General features: G+C 35.3%; 1 protein-coding gene across 3 annotated transcripts; it reads right to left on the bottom strand.

Moving 5' to 3' along the window:
• On the bottom strand, window positions 1-19490 carry LOC126777834 (fibulin-2-like). 3 transcript variants are annotated; one of them, XM_050501037.1, is made up of 24 exons: window positions 19263-19490; window positions 14281-14458; window positions 13003-13081; window positions 12102-12236; window positions 11594-11771; window positions 10352-10516; window positions 9750-9962; window positions 9212-9361; window positions 8289-8394; window positions 7775-7836; window positions 7573-7701; window positions 7214-7364; window positions 6527-7053; window positions 6190-6387; window positions 5918-6031; window positions 5599-5724; window positions 4931-5110; window positions 4001-4149; window positions 3388-3602; window positions 2896-3047; window positions 2293-2422; window positions 1739-1859; window positions 1330-1448; window positions 1-1050 (listed from the first exon to the last, which is right to left on the bottom strand). In XM_050501037.1, exons 1-24 carry the CDS (start codon window positions 19321-19323, stop codon window positions 888-890), a joined length of 3801 nt encoding a protein of 1266 aa, XP_050356994.1. In that variant the 5' UTR covers window positions 19324-19490; the 3' UTR covers window positions 1-887. The 3 variants fall into 3 exon arrangements, with proteins under 3 accessions (XP_050356994.1, XP_050356996.1, XP_050356997.1); XM_050501039.1 differs by having other exon boundaries at window positions 11699-11771; XM_050501040.1 differs by lacking the exon at window positions 1-1050 and adding an exon at window positions 1240-1275 and having other exon boundaries at window positions 1308-1448.
• Window positions 19491-25277: the final 5787 nt, after the last annotated feature.

Below are 25277 nucleotides of genomic sequence, written 5' to 3'. Positions count from 1 at the left end.
TTGGTTTTTGTAAAAATTTATTATAACGTTGTAACAATAAATATTAATTTACATTATGAAATTGAAATATTCTAATACAATAAAATTAAGTAATCTTAAAGTAGATTAAGTTTCATCTGTTTCATTTCATCATGCTAGGTACGATTTTTCATACATCCTTAAAACTGCTTTATCAAATATGTCATTTTAATATCTAACCGTACATAACGTTTGTATAAAACCTTAAATTTTTTCGAACAAAATTCTTCAACCTCTCATTCAACCCTTAATTAGGTAGATTTACGACAACTAATAAGTTTTACGCTTCTATATTGAATAAAGATTTTTGACTTTGAATTAAAACATTTTTTACAAGTACAGCTAATTATAATGAAAATCGTCGAATAGGGATCAATAGCTGAATTTTTATCTAATAATATATTAATTAACATCTCAATCGCGCAATAGTTGAGTGTGCTTAAAACATGCTTCATGGCTTTCTTCTAAAAATTTATATTTACAAAATTAATTACATAGATATATCAATGGGAGTTTTTAAATATTAGTAGGTACAAAAAACATTCTACTGTCGGTATCGTATCTTTAAATATATATTGTTTTGCTCTTAAAGAAGCACAGCTGGTAATTTCACGTAATTACCTAAGTAAATTAAATATTGAATGGTATCGCCATTATATTTATTAATGGTATCAGCCAAAAGATGCCACATATTTTCATTTTTAAATACAATTACAATATTCTAATCTCTAAAAATTATTTTAAGCAATTTGGTAAGTACGTCTACATTTTTATCTAAAACGTTTCAAATTAGCAAGAGAAATTAAAAATTAATCGAATATTATTTAAATTATGATTTATTGTTAAAAACTGTACATGTATTTCCTTAACTAGTATTCATATTCGGATACAATAACTATGAGCCTCGCTACAGCGCTGCCGGCGTACTGTGCGCGTTGGTAAAGAGACATCGTTAGCTCAAGCTCCGCCACCTGCGGCCCGGCGAGGGAACATTGGAGGGATACCACGCAGACGTTAGCTGTGGGTCGCATGCTGGAAACCATGAAGACTAACTTATAACAGAAATATCTCTAGAAATAGCCATTATATTCTCTTTTCTACTCCTTCCTACAGGAGTAACTTTACCGATATTGCTACAGATTTATTTTAATTCTAGAAAGCTATTTACTAAACTTATTTATTATCAAAAGAGTAAATTAGTGTAGTAGAAACGTTTAAAAGCAAAATGTAATGATGTTAAACAAATTCACTTGCAGACTATATAATTGGATATTTTTTGAATACATTACATATGTAATAAAAGCGACATACCCAAAACAACTGATATCCGCAGGCTCGACACCGGGCGCCGCTTTCACGTTCAGTAGACGCATTTCGAAATTGACCACCGAGTCGAGCCAGCCTGGCCCTTGCATTGAAAATAGGTCCACCTGTATATTATAATGCACATTATCATTCTCTAAAATAAAATCGGTCTGTCTACGATTTGATCTACTCTCCCTAATTTTGTCTTACTGATTTATTCATGAAAAACTACTGTAAAACAAATTTATTGAAATAATTTTCATAGTACGCGTCTGAAATTGACCATCGTCTTCAAATAGAAGCCAATTCTGAGTATCATAAAACGTTTTAATATATTGAAGTACAAAAATTGGTCACATCAGGTTAGTTCCAAAACTAAAGTTATATTTTTGGGTAAATTAGTAGATATACTTACTCTGCCCATTGGTAGAAATAGTTTGGATACAAAAGTGATAAAATTGTAACTGTAGGTGCTGGGCTGATGGAGACATCCCCAATCTGATATTGGACATGAACGCTGGATACGCGTACATTTGCTGGGAAAATGATTATCGATATAAATATTTTATTTTCTTCAAAATTAAAAATAATAAAAGAAAATTTATAACTAAGAATGAAAAAATTTTGGTCACAAAATTTATTAAGTCTTTAGTATATGTAGGTTTGATCTGAAGGAATTGGAAAAAATTGCATAATTGTAATATGAACAAAATTTGCCGTAACGGTTCCGGAGCCAACCCATCTGAACTCGTGGATGTCGTATGAAGCGCTTAACTTTCAACCCGCATGAAATCATGATGGTAGGAAATTAGCCCCACTGGCAATATTATTGCCAAGGAGGTCGGTGTCAGAATAATAAAGCCTTAAAAGACTTTCAGTATTATAAAACACTGCGCCGCACAACTACATGGGTGATGGGTTGGCTAGTGAATGATAACATGATGAGTAATATAAACAAATTGTACATACTGTTTTCCTTCAAGCTGATAGCCGGGTGGACAGTCAATATGATGACAGTGATACCCGCCACGAGTGTTCTGGCACACTTCGCCATCCCCTTGCCCACAGCGCGCCTCACCCGACTCGCATTCATCGATATCTGTTAACCATAAACGTTTTCTTGCTACTTACATCTTAATAAGGAAAATTTATATCCACAAAAACGACACAAAGTTTTCTGATATTTTATCCTAATCTCTCTCATTATGACAGTAAGGGATAATATGCATGTGTATTTGCGTATCTGATAACTATTATAGTACCTGCGCAGTTGAATATATTTTGATATTGATTGACTTGTCCAAAATTCACGCACACATAATTCATACAACCAAACATCAACACTTTGAATTTCTGTGTAAAGGTTCTAATGTAATCAAAGACCGTAACATCTAAGATCCCATGATTAGCGGCGCATTGAAGACTTACGACGAAGAAGAAGGAATAGATTATATTTCTTTTAATGTTAAAAAGCAAGGCGGTGAAGACTACTTTCCGTCAGGTGGAATATTTTTTAAACCATCTGAAAGACAAAGTAAGCGATACAATTTAAAGAAGCACACTGTTCCGAACCTATGCACGTTCGCTTGTCTTCCCCGAGGCGGTATCCTTGTGGACAGTCGCAGCGGTAGGAGCCGGGCGCGTTGACACAACGACCACCGCACAGCCGACCACGGGACCGAGCGCGACCCCACTCTTCACATTCGTCTATGTCCACACACGTCCTGTTATATTACGAAAAACATACGTTTGATATTATATAGCAAAATATACATAATAGACGGCCTATTAACTTATATTCCTTCATAAAATGAGTTTTAATGACTTTTCAAGAATACTCTGATACGTTATTCGATATATATATAGTTCAAATTTATAAAGGTTTATTTGTCAAACATATGATTACGTAGGCATATGTATCCTTTTTTTAACTATAGTGAAATTCCAATATATTCGATATTTTTAGAAATTATCTACAAAACAATCCATAAAAAATAAGCATAACACCAGATGTTATTCTTAACAAAAAATAATTAAATAGGTTAAAAGTATCATATACCACACCTGTTATCATTATTCAGCCTATATCCTCGATTGCAATAGCACCGGTAGCCCCCCCAGGCGTTGGCACAGCTGTGTTCGCAAAGTGAAGGCGTATCGACGCACTCATCTACATCCACACACACCTTGTCATTGGTTGGAGCGTTACGGAACCCGTCCGAACATTCGCACCGGTACGAACCAATTGTGTTCACGCAGCGAGCGTTGTACGAACATATCTAAAACAATAGACTACCATTATGCATATTCTTATTTTGATGTTTTGTTATTGAAGTATTTATTTCACGTTTTAAAATTTTAGAATGTGTAGCCCAACTTTAATTAGTAAAGAATTGGCCACGTCTGCGCAAGAAGCTGCTGCTTTGGTAAAGTGACACTGTTAAAACCTCAAAGAAGGGTATTCCACAATGCTGGTCCTCTGCGGGGTTGAAATAAATAAACATCTGACAAAATTTCATCCACTATGTGTAGTTTTTTTAACGATGTTTTCCTTCACCGCTGAACACGAGACAATTTATAAGATTTGTACCCGATTCGGACAAGAACCACGTGCATCATCAGTGATCATGAGTCGATGAAGACTATTAATTAACTTTAAATTATTTTATAATCTTACATTGCCATAACTGCATTCGTCAATATCTTCACAGTCCTTGCCAATGTTCCTGTGTCCGGGCGGACACTGACAAGAATATCCTCCGTAAAAGTTTTCACAACGCTGTTGCGGTCCACATTCGGAAACGTTGCGTTCACATTCGTCAATATCTAATTGTTATAAGGATTAATTATTTATGTCATTATGTTTATATTATATATGTATCAGCATTATATATATTTTAGTAAACGGATTGCAAATAGACAGATTCGTGAAGGCTATCACTATTAAATCGCTTATTACAGCGACTGTACTAATTAAATTATAAACCTATTATTTGCATAATGTTCTACACTTAATTAATAATTGTCTTTTGACTGCCTCGTTGGTCTAGTGGCTTGATGAAAGGCCGCAGACGCAAAGGTCCTGGGTTCAATTCCCAGGTCACGCCAATAAAAAGTTATTGGGTTTTTCTGTCAGAAATTTCTCAGTAGCAGTCTGGAAGTTGGAAGTGTGTACACTCCCGTGCCTCGGAAAGCACGTAAAGCCCTGGTAAGGTCCTGCGCCTGAACTCTTTCCGATGGTGTCGGATTGCCGTCCCATCGGAATATAAGAGTTAGGGAATAGAGAGTGCACCTGTGTTTGCGCACACACTTGTGCACTATAATATCTCCTGCGCAGTTGGCTAATATCTCTTGAGATTGGCCGCCGTGGCCGAAATCGGTCTGGAGGACATCATCGTCATTATCATCATCATCATCGTCATCGTCATCATCATCATCATCAATTGTCGTTACACAAAGACCCATTATGTAGGATAATTTTACATGTTGTTAACGTATATCTTGGGTGTATATTCATTTTTAAAAAGGTTTTTTTAAAGATACAACAAATTGTAACTGGAAACAAAAAACGCTGATTATGTATTTCAATTCTAAAACAATATCTTACCAACACATACTCTATCTGGAGTGAGTTTGTAGCCCCATGGGCAAGTGGTCACCACCGAGCCCGTCTCTTGCAAACGCGTGTACGTTGGCCTCATGTAGTGGGTTCCTCTTTGGCCGTACTGTGCCCCGACTGTTATAATTGTTGAATCCGGCGTGTAAGGTGGTGGAGTCTCTCTGTAGGCTTTAAAAGATAATAAGTTTTAAGGAGATTATTTATATATCCCCATTTTTAAGGATGTTGCAATGAACAAAATAATTGATTAAATTACTTTCAATTAAAAAGGGAATAAAATAAATCAATTAATATGAATACAAATTTTATAAAAAATCTATTGACATAGATTAACGTAATTCCTAGTAATGTAGGAAGTAAGTAATGGAAAAAAGATCATTTATCAAAGTTTTATGTGTTTACGAGGCACTTTTATGCACCTTTTCTGCTACATAAATGCTTCAAAAATACCGTGACTCGAGTTGTGAAACAGCCAAATAATAATTCTTACATATTAGTTTACAGATTGCGCAGAAAAAACTCTGCCTTAATACTACGACGTAGGTCTGGACTTCTCGGGCGATTGCATTGTAATATACATTTGAAATTGTAAGATTTGTATTAAAACTGTTTTATGACGTTAAAATTCTTTGAATTCAGTGTAAAATTAGACTTACTATAAGTAGGTGTAGCTGAGTTGGCCCTGCAGCGCAGACCGCAAACGCAACTGTAGCCACCGTCTGTGTTAATGCAATCTTCCTCGGGCGCACAGCTTGCTCTACCAGTCGCACATTCGTCAATATCTATGAAAAAGAAATTTTTCGTTTAAGTAAGGATACACAACAAGAAACGATATTTCTGGAAATTAAAACTAAATTCGTGACTATATTTTAGTCGATTAATTAATTTCCTATAGCTTGACTTCAAATGACCACAAAGGTCCATTTTCTAATTGATGAAATTATTACTTAAAAATTACCCACTTGCTTCACGTACCAATACATTTCTTTTGAGTGCTGCTGTAAATGTGTCCTAATTCACAATTTTGTGTTGGATTATTACGGCCAGGAGCCCATGGTAACCAGTCTGGAGTTCTTGCTGGAGTAGACGCTGTATTGCAAAAAATGTATTACAGATTGATTGTACATATAAGTTACTAATTTCCCTATAAATTTTAGATAAATTAACTACCGTCAGATTGATTGAAGATACCGTCTATCTCTTTTTATTGTTACCGGATCTCTCGAATTATTTAATTTTCTATCTACCTGTTGAATCAACACGAGGAGTTGTCCGTTCTGTAGTCGTAGTAGGCTTGCGAGTAGTTGGAGGTGTTATGAAAACACACTTTCCAAAATCGTCGATGCTGTAACCAAGTTTGCACTCGCATTTGTAGCCGCCAGGACTATTGATACAAACTTCTGATACTCCACAGATGTTCCTATTACTTCTACATTCATTGATATCTGTAAATGTGTTAATAAAATTAACATTATGAATTGAACTTTCCTGACATTGACAATTCTCAATTGTAATTTGATTACTTAATTTCAATTTTTTTAATTATTGTGTATCTTATAAAAGCAAAACAAAAACGAATCTCACCAACGCATTCTCCGCGTTCATTTCTCTCATAACCATTAAGACAATGTAGTCGGTTTGGATCGAAATCATCAGTACTCTCTTTACCAGTAACTACAGTCCATGTTTCTTTGGGTATGTCGCTTGTATTGACAGAATAACTACCGTCCGGTTGTTTTTCTTTTTCTATTGTAACTGGATCTCTCGATTTGTTGACTGTTATCTCTGTTGGAGACAATGGAATTACTGGTCTTCTTGGATAGTAATCTGGCCTTCTATACGGTGGAACAGGTGTTGTAGTTCTTCGAAAGCTCGGTCTCGGATAGTGAGGATATCTTCTGGGAGGCGGGTTTGGTCTTAATGTTGTAGTTGTACTAGTAGTAGTTGGCCGTGGTGTTGTAGTACTTGTTGTACTAGTGGTAGTTGGTCGTAGTGTTGTAGTCGTTGTTGTACTCGTAGTAGTTGGTCGTAGTGTTGTAGTGCTTGTTGTAGTCGGTCTCGGTGTTGTAGTAGAAGAGGTAGTAGATGTAGATGTTTCTGTAGTTTCTTCCCTATTAAAAAAGCAAGAAGCCTTAAATGAAACAAAATAACTAGTATTGATTCGTTAATTAATTCAAATGAATACGTCAGTCAATGTAGCATAATTGAGTGCTGATAAAATAACATTTTTAATGTAATGAAAGACAAGGCACTATTTTAAGGCACACTCACTCAAAATCGTAATATTCGTATTCATAAGCTGGTAGTGCTGTTGTGGTGCTAGTGGTTATGGGTCGTCGCGTACACGTGAAAGAACCCAAAACATTCAAACAATGGTGTCCAGCTGCACAGTTGTCTAGTTTCATAGCGCATTCGTCGACATCTGTGAATGCAAAATTATGATTACCAGATCTATGAGCCATCTTAATGTGGCACTAATAGTAATGCAGTAAATATAATATAAATAGTTTTTTCCCTAATTAATTTTGACGATAATTAGACAGGTAGTTGATAAAAGCTCTGTGATCGTTGTAGTGTTCGAAGTCTTAGCTTCGGCATATTATAAAGATTTTTAAATATTTGTTACAAACCAACGCAGGATCCTGATGTAGAGTCTAACTCAAAGCCATTTTTGCAGCGACATTCATGTCCTCCGAATGTGTTAATACAATTTTGAAACTGGTCACATAAGTGTGATCCTTCGCGGCATTCGTCAATGTCTGAAAACGGAAATATTTAAATATCTCAAGGTAATGACATATTTCGATTTGTACAATGTTCTAGAAACATTACCTTCACAAATAGTTCCACCAGGGCGAACACGTGTTCCTTCTTGACATGTTTTAGTCGCTAATCTGAATAGACAATTTAATAAACATAAGTATATAAATATTTTTAGAACAGCAGTAACAAAACTTGTATCTTAATCGAAGAGCTTCCATCGAAATTATCTAAACATTATGAAGAAATCTGCATGTTGGTTAAATGCTGACATGGTGGAGTACGCTTCAAGCCTTTACCTTCAGAGAAGAATGTAAATGTTCTTTACGAACAATTTACTATTCATATTTTTAAATCACCACACTGGGCAGGCGGGTTGGTGATCGCAGAATATTTTAGAGTGGAGACCAAGCCTTGGCAAGCGTAGCGTAGGTCGCCCTACAGCTATGTGGAATGACTATTTACGCAAAGTGGCTGGCAACGGATAAAAAATTGAGAGTTGAAAATCAAGCGAAGAGGCGTGTCATTGGAAAAACCTTAGTCTATAATGGTGATTTTTAAATAATAGATATAAAAATAATATTACTTTGGTAATGTGCTGATCTTAGATTTGCAGTTATACGCCCCGGGCAGATTGATACACACCTCATTTCTTTTGCAAACCTCTAAACTTTCCTCACATTCGTCAATATCTGGAAATGATAACTTACATGAATATCTGCACATAAATATCGATTCGTTTTAAGCTCGTTCTTGTAGTATTTCATTGTTATCACTTGTTTAAAATAATCGATTGAATGTATTGTCTTCACATAAACATACTTATTCTCTTTCTAATTCATACTAATATTATGATAAGTAATATTATGGTAAGTTTTTTAATGTTTATTCATTTGTTTTTTTTTTTCGGTTTCCCGCAAAAACTATTGTTAAGAATATATAAAATCATCAAAAAGTAGTAAATTCTCTCTCTCTCTATATATATATATATATATATATATATATATTATTCTCTATATATATATATATAAATATATATAACAAAATATATATATATATATATATATATATATATATATATATATATTGTAATGAAATAGTATGGAACGCCACAAGGCTACGTAGTAGTCTACGCCTACTAAGATAGTTCTGTCATAATTAACACTTTAATAATAAATTGTTAAATAAACAAAACAAAAGACGTATAGTGATAATAATATAACTACTAATCTTTTTTACATTAATTAATAAGAAAATAGGTATATTATTTTAGGTTTTACATGTTTTGTGAATGGTCAAAAGCTGCATAGTATGTGTTTATGTCATTTTTGAGATATAGCTCATTATGTAAATGTAGTCGGTTGTTGTAAATTTTGCGAAATATTAAAATAAACGCATATAAAAATACGCCGTGCTTGGTCTACGATGCATTAATACTGTACGGGCGAATAGATCAGTTAGTGAATGCTTACATCTCATTGTTTACGTTTAAAGTATTGTAATAGATACCTTCACAAATACCGGTGACCGAATTAACCTTGAAGCCAGGTGCGCATCGTTTTGAAACATGATCCTGGCAGAAATAGCTTCCGTGAGAATTAATGCAGTGCTGGGATAATCGCTGGCAGTCGTCCAAAGTCTCCTCGCACTCATCGATGTCTGTTAAGAAATATTTTTATCTTGTGAGAATAGCATGAATTCTTTCTACGAGATAATGGATGATTGACACCAAATTTACTTTAAGCAAAGACCAAAACTAAAATGATCAAATCTTAACACATGAATTTTTATGACAAACTGTGATAACATTGTTGGTTACAACAATAAAATATATAGAAAATATATCAATGATAAAAATTCTGTCATCTGTCATTACATTTATATATAATTTATTACAACCATTGATTTCAATAAATTAAAAAATAAAATATATGTACATATCACATATTGCTACATCCAAAGAAATTAAAACAATTACAACTTCACAATCGCAACAGATTTGCAATTTCATTTAAACAGTTTTTAATTGCATTTAAAATATTTATACCTAAACACTCATCGTCAGGACCAGCTCTGAATCCTATAGGACAAATGTCAACCTTAGCGCGTGATGTTGTAGCTGCACCGGATTCTGGAGTAGGTTTAGTAGCATCCTCACTGAAAGGTTTCCCAGGCTTCCCAGCGCATTTGTAACCACCTATCGTATTCTCACACAAATATTTTGGACAAGGCGGCTTTGGGAGACGACATTCATTAATATCTGAAATAGAAAATGTCATCAGTAACTAATATTATTCCGTTTGTAGCTGCTTTAAGTAATTTTTTATAAGCTTTAATTTAACTTGCAATGTTTATTAGTTTTTTTAGGTCAAATCTTGTAAGCTGAATTAGAACTCTTCCAGGTATATTACGCAGTTTTAATTTTACGTGTTAGTTTAGTTCCAATAACATTATATTTTTATAGTATCTGATTTCATACGAAGGAATTCCAAACGAAGGAACAACGGCCAACGGCAAATTATTATTTTTTGTATATAAATATATATATATATATATATATATATATATATATATATATATATATATATATATTGTATACATATAATATATTTTTAAAAATCGTTTTTAAGTTTAATTTATTAAGCTTACCATCACAAACTTGATTGATTACATTCCGTTTAAATCCAGGAGGACAACTCAAACTGACATCTCTTTTCTTTAGAGGAACGCACTTAAATGAACCTTCAGTGTTATGGCAGACCGTGTCTTTAGCCGTACAGAGATCATCTATAGCTTCAGCGCATTCGTTTATATCTAGAAATTGATAATCAACATTAAATGTCGTACTTATGTGCTAGTACATATTCTTGACATTTGAAAGGCCGTATACTCAACATTTAGTCTAAACGTCACGAGGTAATTTAAAGGGAAAAAGGAGAGAAGAACAACGATACACTTACATCAGACAGATGCAAATATCTAGTATTAATTATATGTAGTTCTGTAGCGAAAGGTCCGCAGATGACGATAGATGCTGGACTGTCACCATGGCTAATAATTTGTAAAAAAACATTCTCCATTTAAGGTAGGATATACACAGAGCTAACGTCTTTCGAAATAAAAAATCTAGCCCGCCTGATACTACAGTTAATTAAATGTACGTCATCGATTCATCCATAATCCAATGACATTAAATACGTATTTTTAAATAGTTAGTTAAATTGCAAAAAGAAAATCAGTGACGACGCGGCGTTGAAACTGGTGATTAGAGCACCAAGGATGAAAGGCAAAAGATTCTGGACTATAACCTAACAATGGTGATCCATAATGGAAACGAGCCCATTATATATGGACTGCTCGAGTACCTTCCAGACCAGTTAAAGAATCCCTCAAATATCAATTGACAACAACAAGTAAGAATCAAAACAAGATGTAAACAAAATAACCATAAAAAAATGCAATCCAAAAATTTTAATTATAATGCCGGAAATGAAGACATGCAGATACTATAAACCCATAGGTTACAACAAAGATAAGGACACGTCTGTGGAAACTACAAGACACCAACATATAACAAAAATGTTTGTCATTTATATCTTCCTTCTGAGGTTATAGCGCTGATGGTACTAGCTTCAAGTGTCAATGTGCTTGCGGACCTGGCAATATATTGTATGATTATACATCCACATAATTCACAAAAAAATAATTCTATACACGATAAACTTTTCGAAGAGGTAATCTAGTTTTAAATGACTTATTTCTATAATCTTGTAAAAGACGTGATAATTACCGCCACCCAATGATTCAAGCCCTTTGTTAGTACCTCACTTACCTTAATAACTCACGTAAATATTATTGAACAGACACAACCAATTGTAAATTCGAAGATACCTTTACACGACTTTTTATCGGGTTGAAGTCTAAAGCCTTCTCGGCAATCACACCGCAACTTGCCATCGTCATCCGTACAAATATGATCACAAGAATTAGCCTTACATTTCTCTTTAGGTTTTTCAGTTGTAGTTGTTTCTTTCTTTTCTGTTGTCGTCTCTAGTTCTTCTGAAGCATCCTAATGAAAAGTTTTATCATTTAAATAACCGATTTCGACCACGGGCTCACAGGAGACTAACCAACGGAGTAGATCATAACTTAATGTGTACAGAGACGCATTATAAGAGTAAGTGAATAAAGCACACTTAAGAGCACTCTTTCACCCTTTCTCTCATAATCCGATTACGGAAAATTCGACAATAGTATTATAGTCTAAAAATCCAGTTTCAACATTTCAATAGTGATTGTTATTTTTGCTTAATAATTTAATACATTTTATTTTAAGACAATTTTATATATCTTTTTAAATATAAAATTAGGAGAGAAAGCCACTAGACTCCTGACGTACCATGCAACATTGATAGTAGGCCTTCTTCCTCAATGCACTGGCGGGACTAAAGAAGTCATCACTTAGTTCCCCACATCCCATCTTCCCTTGTGACTCGCCAGTCAGTCTACCAATTTTACATTCTTCGCAACATGTCTGAAAATAAAATATTATATTCTTTAAAAAACTTGAAAACAAATAGCTTCCAGCTAAACTAAAATTTCATTTAATTATGACTCAACTTTTAGCTTTTTATTAATGTTTTATTTTAATTTTATATAATAGGTAAGCAGACTGGCAAATGATCCACCTGACCTGTAAGTACAAAATATTGATCATTCCTTACATCGCCAGTACGCCACCAACCTTGGGAACTAAGAAATTATGTCACTTGTGCCTGTAACTGTCCTTGAGCACTGGCTCACTCGCCCTTCAAACCGCAAAGAAGCAATTATAAATAGTGCTGTTTAGCGGTAGAATGAAATATGAGTAAATGGTAACTACCCAAGCGGGCTTATGAATAATTTCCATAAAATATTTTCAAATGTGAATAAGTTAACTAAATAGTAGTAACACTTAAAATAATAATTGTTGTCTGTTATTCTTATTGGAATATTTACAATATTTAATAAACATAGAGAACATAGAAAGGTTTTCCTGAAATATTAAAATAATAAACTACCGAGACAATAAAGTTTAAAAACTTCGTTACTTCGTTCAAACTAGTTATTCTTTTTAAAAAAAATATTATGAATTACATATAATTTTTGGAAAGGAACAAAATATGAACAAATAAAGAGAGGATTGATGATATGTACATTTACAGGAACACATTTGAATAACATTCCTAATTTGAGGCATTTTAGACCGTGTTTCGGGGTATATATATTTAAAAAAAAAATAAAAAAAAATTAATGCATACCTTCCCAATATCACTTTTTGGAACCATACATTGCTTTAAAGCTGCTAATTTTATTCCAGCAGCACATTCGTCATTTAGTCTGTGAACAGTATACAGTTTTTTAATTTACGTACTATGGAAGGTAGAGCTAAGGAAGACTATCTTATATGAGGTACAAACTGAAAGTGTCCAACTTTAAGTAACAGTTCAAAAACCTTCCAGCATGGCGCTACCGTAGATATAAACCGTTGTAAAAAGATTGAGTGTTCCGTATTAAAAAAGATGTTATTAATTGTTACAGTAGTTAGTGATAGTACAGTATACAAAACTTCAATTATTTACGTAGTCCATAATAATTTTGTAAGCATAACCTGAAATAACTGCTGTGAGATAACGTGGAGTGAATTACATTTTGTGAATTCTAAATACGTTTAGTGACTTTTTAACTACTACTTTTAGAAAAATAATAATTTCCTTATTTACTAGCTAACCCTTGCCTACTTCGTTGGGCGATAAATATTTTTATTTGTGGTGAAATTACGAGTGTGGGTCTGTTAGTACTGAGTGCTATGATTTTTTTCTTAAATGCCAAAAGTCGCCATAGCCGAACATTAATAAAATTGTCTCGCGTATTTGATATTATCTCTTAAACTATGCAACTTCTTTGACTTATTTTGCAAACCCGACTACCACGAAAAAGTCGTTTTATTTTTCGGGTAAATATATAGTGTCATACACTCACAAAAAATGTGGCTTTCTATCGGTAAAAGAATTTTCAAAATCGGTTCAGTGGATTCAGAAATTGCCCCCTACAACCTCACAAACTTTACCTCTTTAAAATATTAGTGCAGACTATTATAACTTATGGCGCTGTTTTTAAAATTTGCTCCGATGCTGTTGTAGCGCCACCCTAACTTAATGCATTTCGGCGGACACATTTTCATACACAGATATAGTCCTGGATACCCCTACCCTCCATGGTACGTACTGTAACTTAAGCAATTTTAGTTTATTATTTATAGTATTATATAAATAATAAACTAAAATTGTATAAGTTACAAGTACATAATGTATAAAATTATCTTATCATTTTAAAAAAATTTAAAATGAATTAAAAAAAACATATGCAGTCAAAACAAACCAACATAAAATATAAAACTGTAATGCTACATAAAATACTTTATATATTGTGTATTATAAAGATACTTAATCTTTATAAGCTAAGAAAGAAAATATTTAAAAGATTAATGATCTACTACTAACTAACTACAATAAAGTTTATTTTTAAAAGGCACTAACTGGAACTGCTGCTCGCAACAGCTCGTGACAGATGAGAGGCAGATTTCCTTGTGCTCCGGGTCCAAATCGTCAGGTAGGCCCACACCAGAACAATCCTTGCTCGATGACGTCAGTGCAAACGTCTCGCCATGTGTGCAGCACGTTTCTGTCACTTCAGTAATTTCTTCTGACGTGAGACCTATACAGATTTAATAGTTTATTAGGATTTTACTGATTTTCTATAAATGAAATTTCTCAAATTTCACATCGTAACAGAAAACAAAATCAATGTCAATAATTGTCTGATGATAATAATTTGGAGACTAAAATGGATGTCATCTATGCCGGCCTGTATAGATTCGTAAAACATGACGAAAAATATCACTCCATCGGCACCAAAAACTAAAGGCTAAAATTAACAGGAGTTATATAGAAATAAATAAAGAAGGTACCTTTTTTATTGTCACACACTAAACAAATAATGACAATGTAAATTTCACGTATAATTTGCGGCTAGATTATCCAGCTTGCAAATACATTAAATTGGACAGCAATTAGTGAACTATTAATATTTTCCTAATAAATCAACTTCTTAATTACTTTACAATTATTCTGTAATAAAATCGTTGATAAGGAATAACTCTGTACATCGTTTTCTGATTATAGTTTGCTGACGAATAGAATAGATAAAAAGTATATCATCTATTGGTCCTACACATACGTAAAGGACAAAAAAGGGGATCGGAAACTTATTTCACAATGTTGTTTCACTGCGGCTTGTTAGTGATTGCTATTGTAAAACTTTTAACAAAAGAATAAAGATTTTAACTTTAATATAAGACCGAATTCCTGGGTTCAATCCCTATTCGGGCCAATGAAAAATTATTGGGTTTTTCTGAAGAAAACTCTCAGAAGCAACCCGAGGTCGTAAGCACGTAAAGGCCTTTGACCCGCGCCTGAACTGTTCCCGGTCGTGTCTGGATTATGAGAGTTAGGGAATAGAGAGTACACCTGTGTTTGTACACACACCTGCACTATAATATGTCCTGCGCAGTGGGCAAATTTCTCTCGAGATTGGCCGCCGTGACCGAATTCGGTTTGATCGAACATCAAGTTTATCATTTATTTTAAGTCTTAATTGTATAAATTTAAAAAATATGTAATACTGGAGACCAGAGACCGGACCAGAAAGAGTTGAGGTGCGGGACAAACGACTTTACGTGTTTTTTGCAATATTATCTATACACATATAACGACTTCTATCTAATATTTTACTGGTGGTAGAGCTTTGCGCAAGCTCGTCTGGGTAGGTACCACCCACTCATCAGATATTCTACCGCAAAACAGCAGTACGTGGTATTGTTGTGTTCCGGTTTGAAGGGTGAGTGAGCCAGTGTAATTACAAGCACAAGGAACATAACATCTTAGTTCCCAAGGTTGGTGGCGCATTGGCGATGTAAGCGATGGTTAACATTTCTTATAATGCCAATGTCTATGGGCGTTGGTGACCACTTACCATCAGGTGGCCCATATGCTCGTCCGCCTTCCTATTCTATAAAAAAAAATATAAATATTTTAATAGGTCAAAAGTAAAACTTTCATAAAAAAAATATATATAACTATATAAATATATATTTTCATTTCAGTAGGTACCATGTCTAAACTAAGACTAACTACAGGCAGGTGTAGGAGTATAGAAACATTTAAGATAATGAATCAGTCGTATAAAGTCCGTTCTAGATATTGTAGGTGACCTGTGATTATCTTATATACTTCAATGAGCTCTGACTTCACATTAGAACCCGATCCATACTTTTACTGCACTAGCTGCTTCATGCAGTTTCACCTGCGTTCACGACACTGCTCGGACCCCATGGTTACGAACCAATAAATAGCCATTTTTTTTTTAATTTGGTCTCGTAGATCGGTAGTAACCTATGAAAAATGTCTAGCTTTATAATATAAGTATAAATATAAGTGTTTATAAATTATTTATAGACAATATTTAATATTCCTAATATACTTTATCTACAACAATTCATTTTTATCTTTAAGCTGCACAATTCAAAATGATTTGATAAATAGCGTCTTAGTGTCCATGGTTTATATTAGAGTAGGTTGGGATATTTTTTTATATTACATCCATAATTTAATAACTTAACTTCTTCTCAAGAACGTACGAAAAAAACTGAGCGCATTGTTTTTTCTTATTATATAATTGTTTACAATTTTCTTATATTTTAAATATTATTGTTATACTTTTTAACTACCCATTTTATTACTGAGCAAAGTGATCTATGAAAAATATTATCAGTCTTGACGAAATTGATTGCAGGCCAACGACGGCAAAAGTTTTATAAATAAATAAATTCAATTCTATTAATGTTAAATTACTCTGTGATAATCCTTATCAAAACATAGCATACATAATAATAAATTAGTTTGTCAACGTGTTTTTAGTAGATAAAAATTACTCTTTGAACTTACTAGTAGTCCTTTTAACAGATAATGTAAGAAAATTTGCTTACATCGCGTGTGTAAATGTGGAATGCCGAATGAATACTATACTAAGATATTTGTTTAAGTATCAGGAGCGGAAACAGTTGAAACTACAATTAATTACATTACTATATAGATAATAATTTTTGCTCAATTCTCGACTCAAAAAGGATGGTACTTGTAAATTCTAACGAAAATAACGGGTTAAAATTTCGGACGGGTACCACAGCGCTTTCACATGACGAATTCATGTTTATAATTCGTATCGCGCTGTAATTTAAAATATACCTAATTCATAGAGGAGCATCATACCGGTATAAGCTTCAAGCCCTCTCCTTATTATAATAATATAAGGAAGCAGTGTGACATTAGTTTCAGTAAAGTCAACTAAAGTCAAACTTCCACGTACTTTAAAAAGGCTTACAAAATAAAAACTTCGAACTTTTGAACCTCATTTTAAAGAAAGGGGGTTTTATTTAAAGAATAAATTTGCATTAACGACAATACTTACTTTCACTTATAAACAGAAGCCAAAACATCAAAGATTTAGGTTCTGCGTTGTCAGTCAATAAGTATTTTATTAAGTAACTTTCGATATAAAAAAATATATAAATCCTTTTTTCAATCCATATCTCCTTATAAAGATGTAACAGATAAATCTAACACAGACTATAATCTGCAAGCTATAATCGTGAAATCGTTAAAAACAATAAACCTATTTAAATATCTAAATATTTTCACAAATATAACTGACAAGAAATACTTGAAAAGCAGTTCATGCTTATCAATTTGTTTACAATTACAGATAATCTCGTCGACCTCTCGTTTTAGGTACGTACATAATATTTATAATGCACTATTAACGCCGGGGATCGGGATAAACACAATCTTTCCTATTACAGTCATGTCTATTTATACCTTAAGGACGCCCCGAGAAGGTATACATTTATATTACAAGCACGTCAGAGTTGCCATTTTGATCATCGAATGACGTCATGATTAATTTAAAAAAATATTTAATACATGTCAAAGATACAATCCGTGACCTAAAATTGCACTCTATTACGCCCTCATTAAATATCTTTTTTATTACATTCATTAATCGTTTAATTTATAATATAGTCTTGCCCTTTGCTTAGGTTTCATAACATTTATTAGCACAGAACAAGCTTGCCTCGACAAACTTAGCATATTATATTGTTTTGAAGGGATCCAGTTCTGTTATAAGCAATGTTAGCGTAACTCGATATCTAATATCTAAACACAATGTGCCTAATCTATAATCTGTTCTTCGAAACTTAATACTAACGGTTAATATGGATTCACGTGTTCTATCGCGTAACTCAAAGCCGAGATAGCCCAGTGGATAGAACACGGGAATCTTAATCGAAGATCGTCGGTTCACATCTGAACAAGCAGTGCGTTTTCATTTGTTCAATTTTTGGGTTATAAATCAATTCGAGTATTCAATGTATGCATTTAAGTAGCGTGGTGAAATGTATAAATTGCTTCTTAAGAGGTGAAGACCTTTTTGACTAGGAGTGGGTCATTAAGTTTTTTCAACTTACTTCTGCCTCGTTTCTGGAATATGGAGTCTGATCGAAATCAATAGTATATTGCATATTTATTTCCAACAAATTATTTTTAACCAGAAAATGAACAACCTTAGTCTGTGGGGCTCTATTTTGTAAGAACAGGAAATTCACTGCAGACGAGATATTTACCAAATTCATTTTAACATTTCAAGAATACACGCATCATAAAAAATTATCACCATAAGTCGGTTGTCAACAATTCACTGGTGAGTAATGAAGTGAGTTCTTACAAAATAGTAATTCTAGTTTCGAAGATGTAACTTTTTTTTCTGTAATGTATATGTATATAAAAAGTTATTCACATCGGTTAATAGCGTTTTCTAAGCATTATTAAAAAATCTTTAGACTTATGTCTGCTTTCTCAAAACAATTGTAATATTAAAAATGCCACGACTGCGGTGTGATTATTATTAAATATTGGAGTTATATAATATATTCAGTTTTATTTTTCATCGCATGGAATTTAAATAGTCATGTAGTATTTTTAAATTTTAAATATCCACTACATAAACATTATTTTTTTTACCATAGAAAAGTCAGACTTTAACAAGGACCAGATTTATATTTTATTATTTAACTAAATTAAAACCAAACACAGTAGTCAATTTATTATATTTTTACATTCAATAATAAAAGATGTTTTAAAGAATCCATTTTAAAGGTATGTGGAATAACAATTTATATAATAATTGAATAGAAAATACTGAGGTTTTTTTTCAATATACTCTGTAAATTGTACTACCCTTGTTATGTGAATTAAGTTTAAGTATACTTAATATAGAATCAAATGCGTGGATTTCTTTTTTTTATTTGACGAATACATTTCTTTATCGTTCGTTCAATACAAAACAGCCTTCATCGATACCATCTTCATATTTACTCAGCCGGTATAACAAATTCAAAACTCACCGAGGACAAAATTATTCGACGAGAAAAATAGTACTAATTTCATCACAATTAAAAATTTCATTTTTATGTTTTAGTCTTTTTTTCCTAATTCACAATTCACTTCACTTAGAACTGACACTATATCAAATTTAAAGTGTTTATAAAGTCACTTGTTTCGGAAATCATATTATTAGAGTATTTCGTGATACGAGTCGTCCTGCCAGTGCCTAACTCAACTATGATAATATACGGGTCAAGTAGACATAGTGATAACATTTCTGCGCATGTCATCTAAGTGCAGACGGAGATTAATATGGTTTGCCACATATCTATTAACATTAAGTAAGTTTAATTTCGAATAACTTTAAAAAATATAATATAATATATTTTTCTAAGATACTACTGTTTGTTACCGATTCTTCTTGGTAGAAGTCTGAACCGGTAGTAGCTTTACATTAATATAAAATGTAAAACGACGATTCAAAAGTACTTAATTGTAAAAGTGTAGCTATTTGATTTTGAATGAAATAAAATGAAAAATCAAACCAATACTACGATCGTGATTTTAATAGTTTGATGGATTTTGATTCTGTTATCACTGTCATTTTAATTTCTCGGGAAGATAACAAGTCTTATTTTTAGTTATTAACATTGCAATTATTTATGTAATATGTCATGTGTTAATACATTTTGGTTAACAAGCTTATTCTTAATTTTCTTCGTGTATAACAGCGCTAACGATTATGAAATCAATCAGGATATTTGGGAATTATATTACCGTTTTATGATTTATTTAGGTTTGTTTTAACTTAGGTATTGGAAAGGAAATTAATTTAATCTTTAGTATATCCCATGTGAAGCCGTTGCTGGCACAGATCTCTTTTCGAGTTGAATTGCCAACTCATTGAAATATGAGAGCGAGGGTATAGAAAATGCACCTGTGTTTGCAAACACTACTTTATGCCTTTGTCAAAATCCGAAAGAAGGTCATCAGTATACGAAAAATAAGTTTATTGTTGCGTATTTTAATCAGTGTATAAATTGCATATGACACTTGAGTACATAAACTGTGAATAAATATATATTATCATGCATGAAAAGAGTTATGACCTACTCACTTTTACTAATTAGAGATCGTATACAAATTAGGACGATAAGCTAAGGCGCTAAATCTGCATTTAGCGTTTATTATTGATAAATTAGACGTAATTTTTTTCATAAATCAAAAATTATGAAGAAATTGAATCATCATTTAACAAGACTTAATTAACTTTACCATCGGCTCGAAATATTGATTCTACCAAGACAACCATAATGTTACTTTGGATACTTAAGTACATGTTACTTTTTACCTTAAATAACTTTTTAATCTATTTTTTTATTATATTGATTGAATTTGCATTTATAACGTCGTTTGGTGAATGGTGAATGAATTGTAAAAGCTCTCTTCTGTGCCTCTGTGCTCCTTCAAATAATATAATTCTTATGCCATACTTAGTTCGGAATTTGGCTAATTCGATTTTATGTCGGTTTCTATGGTTTTTGGGTTCAAAGGTAATTTCTGTATGTGTGGTGTTTGTAACTATTTTACGAATTGATAAAATTTTTGTTGTGCTATAGATATTTTTTATGGGAGTGCGATAATTCATATTACATAGGACTTTCGTCAGTTTATTGAAACATTATATTATATGAAATATTTGAAGATTTTTGATGTTGATTACAGCGACATACCCCAAATTTCAATAAGGTATTCTATAATTGGTTTTAAAAAGTGTGGTGTTGTTACTGTAATAGTATTTTAAGTGGAATACAGCGCGCTGGCTTCCGAAGGGCTGGTCTCCGGTAAGTGAAGCAATTTTTATTTTATAGAATCTACTAGGTAATCGTTCCGGCTTCGCACGGGTAGATAAGAGAAAAAATGTTTTTTGGATAGGATTTGCGTAAAATCCGTCTATAATATTACTTATATACCATATATATATATATATATGAGGACGCCAAGTCAAATGCTTATATAAAACTAATCCTAAGTATTTTTTAGCGTCGTACTGTTTAATCACCTCGTCCTCAATTATTAAATCACTATAGGGTTGTATAAGTTTGTTTTTCGTGCAGAAACTCATGTATGATGTTTTTGAAATATTTAATGTCAGTAAATTGTATTTAAGCCAGTCATTGAATGTGTTTAAACCACGTTGTGCTGCTTCTATTAGAGATTGAATGGATTTGCCAAAATTAAATAAACACGTATCGTCAGCATATAGTGACACTTCGCCGGATAGTGAGAGATGACTAATATCATTTATATATATATTATAAAGCAAAGGCCCGAGTATGGATCCTTGCGGTACTCTACATGTCATTCGCGATGGACCATTTTGAAAATTATAATTTTTTACTATTTGTTGCCAATTTGTTGATTACTAAGTTATTAATTCATAGGCTGGTTTATTCAATTTTTTGCTATAATAAATTATATGAAACTGTATCGAATGCTTTTTTATGTCAATAAATATACCTTATGCAAGATTTTTATCATCAACATTCGTTTTAATTTTAGTTACTAGGTCTATTTTCCGTGCAGTGACGGAGAAAGAATACATTTCATTGCCCCTCTCTTTCCCATGGGTGTCGTAAGAGGCGACTAAGGGATATCTGAGCGACCATCTGCTCATCTGGTGGTAGGATGCTAACATCCGCCTGGCTTGTTACCACCGTACGCATGGCTGACGTGAAGTGGCTTGCAGCCGCGTTTCGAGGTCAGCCAGCGTACAGCCAGAGCCCGAGCGAGTATTGCCGCGATGGGTGTTGGTCCAATTGGAGACGGCTGTTGAACCAATGCCGGGGGAAACTGTATTGACCTGCCAGTCAGGGAGACCCTAAGAAACGGCTGTTCCGCTGGCCGCCCGTGGCATAGTACAGGGGCCCGAGCGTGCCTAACCAGCTCGTGAGGCTGCCCCACCAGGCCACGCATAATCTCGGGGTGGACCGTCGTGCCGGTTGGTGACCGGTAGGTAGGGTCCCGGCGGCCACTTCCGGGGGGGTTCGGGGGCCCTTCCGTCCGGCGGGTCAGTGTATTTTTCCTTTTGGCAACCACTTGGGGAAACACGCCTCCACACTTTGCCCATCCCTATCGTGGCAATACATCGCTCGCTTCACGTCTCTTTTCCATTTCATTTTTCCCAAATGGCGCAACAAAAAAGAAATAACGGTCGTACAGCGGTGCACACCCCCACCATACCCTCGCTGTTTGAGGTCGAGTTCTCTAACATCCGAGGACTCCACACTAACCTCAACGCTGTCCACCACCATCTCGAGACAGCACGGCCAGCAATGTTGTTTCTCACGGAGACACAAATACTCCGTCCTGCCGATACCAGCTACCTTAATTATCCCGGCTACACGCTTGAAGAATCCTTCAAAGCGAAAGCCGGAGTATGCTTGTTCGTCAGGACGGATGTTTGCTGTCACCGACTGCGCTGCTTGGAGGACCCCTCCTTCTCCATGTTGGTGGTACGTGTGGACCTGGTTCGTCAGAGCCGAGTCTACGTGTGCCTCTACAGATCCCACAATGGTGACTTGGAGACAAGCCGATTATTTGACCATCTTAGTCGGGTGGCAGATGCTGCGCAAGAGCAATTTCCTAACGCGGAATTGGTGTTTTTGGGGGATTTTAATGCTCACCACGAATCCTGGTTGAAATCCCTCAAAACTGACCATGCCGGAAGGACTGCTCATGCTTTTGCTCTCACACATGACTTGACCCAACTGGTTGATCAGCCCACCAGGATCCCAGACATTGATGGGCAAGCACCTTCTCTACTGGACCTTCTGCTGACTTCTCACCCGGTGGAATATCAGGTTGTGGTTCAGGCTCCTCTTGGCTCTTCGGATCACAGCCTTATTTCTACCAGAGTGCCACAGACCAAGCTGCCGCCACTAGCGGTATGCAAACGTCGCGTTTGGCACTATAAGTCGGCGGATTGGGACGGTATGCGCGATTACTATGCGTCGGTCCCTTGGAAGGAACGTTGCTTCAGTGGGAATGACCCGACAGCTAGTGCCGCTGCTGTTGCTGGCGAGATCATGCTGGGAATGGAATACTACATTCCTAGCTCAGATCTCGTCAGTAGGAGTACGCGTAACCGTTGGTTCACTCGTGAATGTGCCGATGCTGTATCAGCTAAGCAGGCGGCATATCGCAAGTGGATCAACGGCTGCATTAGCGGGGCATCTAACATTGACTCACTGAAAGCAAACTATAATAAAAATTCCAAGTCCTGTAGAAAGGCATACACGAGAGCGGATGCACAGCGCATTGTACAGATTGGTCATGACCTTGTTTCGCATCCTAGGGGCTCCCGTAGCTTCTGGCGTCTGACCAAGTCTGTGCAAAACAATTTCTGCCAACCTTCGCTGCCACCGCTCAGAAATCCGGACGGATCGCTAGCTCACAGTCCGCAAGAGCAAGCTGATCTCCTGGCTAAACTCTTTGCCGACAATTCCGTCATCGATGATTGTAGTGCACAGCCACCTACAATACCTGCATGTGGCCATACGATGCCTGACATTAAAATCAGGCAACGTGATGTGCGTGCGGAGCTGCAATCACTTGATGTACTGTTTCAACTTTCTCTCTCTTCGGGAAGTGTGCCGGAGGCTTGGAGAAGAGCTAATGTGCAAGCGGTTCCCAAAAAAGGGGATCGGTCTGACCCGGCAAATTTTCGGCCAATAGCTATCACCTCAGTACTTTGTAAGGTGATGGAACGGATTTTAAACAACCAACTGATCCATTACCTAGAAGATCACTGTCTGATTAATGATCGTCAGTACGGGTTTCGACCAAAACGGTCCACAGGTGATCTTCTAGCGTACGTAACACACCTCTGGGGTGAAGCTATCGACAAGCATGGAGAATCGTTGGCTGTCAGCCTCGATATCTCCAAGGCTTTCGACAGGGTCTGGCACAGAAGTCTTCTCTCCAAGCTACCGGCATACGGTCTGCCTGCTCAGCTATGCACCTGGATTGCCAGCTTCCTACACAAGCGTAGCCTTCGTGTTTTAGTAGATGGTTGCTCTTCACAATTCTATGTAGTGAATGCTGGGGTCCCCCAGGGATCTGTGCTATCTCCCACACTCTTTCTTTTGCATATCAATGATATGCTCTCCCTTGGGAACATACATTGCTATGCAGATGATAGTACAGTGCATGGTGGATACCACGGACGCGCAGTGGCTGGGCGGGCGGAAACTGAGGAGAGGCGGGAGAATCTTGTCATTGAACTCGATAGGACGTTAGAGCTCATCGCCAAATGGGGCTCTGATAATCTTGTTGAGTTTAATGCCAAGAAAACACAGGTATGCGCTCTCACGGCGAAAAAGTCAACATTTTCCCCTCTCCCCTCCCTCTGTGGTACTCCGCTGGTGATGCAAAGCAAAATCGCCATGCTGGGGATTGACGTTCGCTGCGACCTTAGTCCAAGGGATTACATCGAGGCTGTTATAAAAACAGCTTCACGGAAACTCGGAGTTCTGAACAAGGTGCGGCGCTTTTTCACGCCACAACAACTGTGCCTGCTGTACAAAACACAGGTACGGTCTTGCGTGGAATATTGCTCGCACCTTTGGGATGGCTCCGCTAAGTACCTACTTGAGGCCTTGGACCGGTTGCAGCGACGTGCCGTACGCATTATTGGCGACGTAAAGGTCACAAACACCCTTGAACCTTTACAATTGCGTCGTGAGATAGCAGCACTGAGCGCTTTCTATCGACTGTATCACGGCGAGTGCTCTGAGGAATTATTCTCTCTAATTCCTGCTTCCCCCTTCCTTCTTAAGTCCATGCGAGCTGGTTCTCGATGTCACCGCCTAACTGTGACATCAATTCCATCGCGAACAAAGAAATTTGGCAACTCCTTTCTTTGTCGCACTTCCAAAAAATGGAATTCCTTACCAGCTCACGTGTTCCCCTCCTCTTACAACCCGGGTTCCTTCAAACGAGGCGTAAAGAGGCATCTTGCGGGCCGGCAAGGC

Source organism: Nymphalis io, chromosome 24, assembly GCF_905147045.1.
Source record: "Nymphalis io chromosome 24, ilAglIoxx1.1, whole genome shotgun sequence".
NCBI classification, from domain to species: Eukaryota; Metazoa; Arthropoda; class Insecta; order Lepidoptera; family Nymphalidae; genus Nymphalis; species Nymphalis io.
Note: the sequence above shows the minus strand (reverse complement) of the source record. Positions and strands in the feature narration are given on the sequence as shown.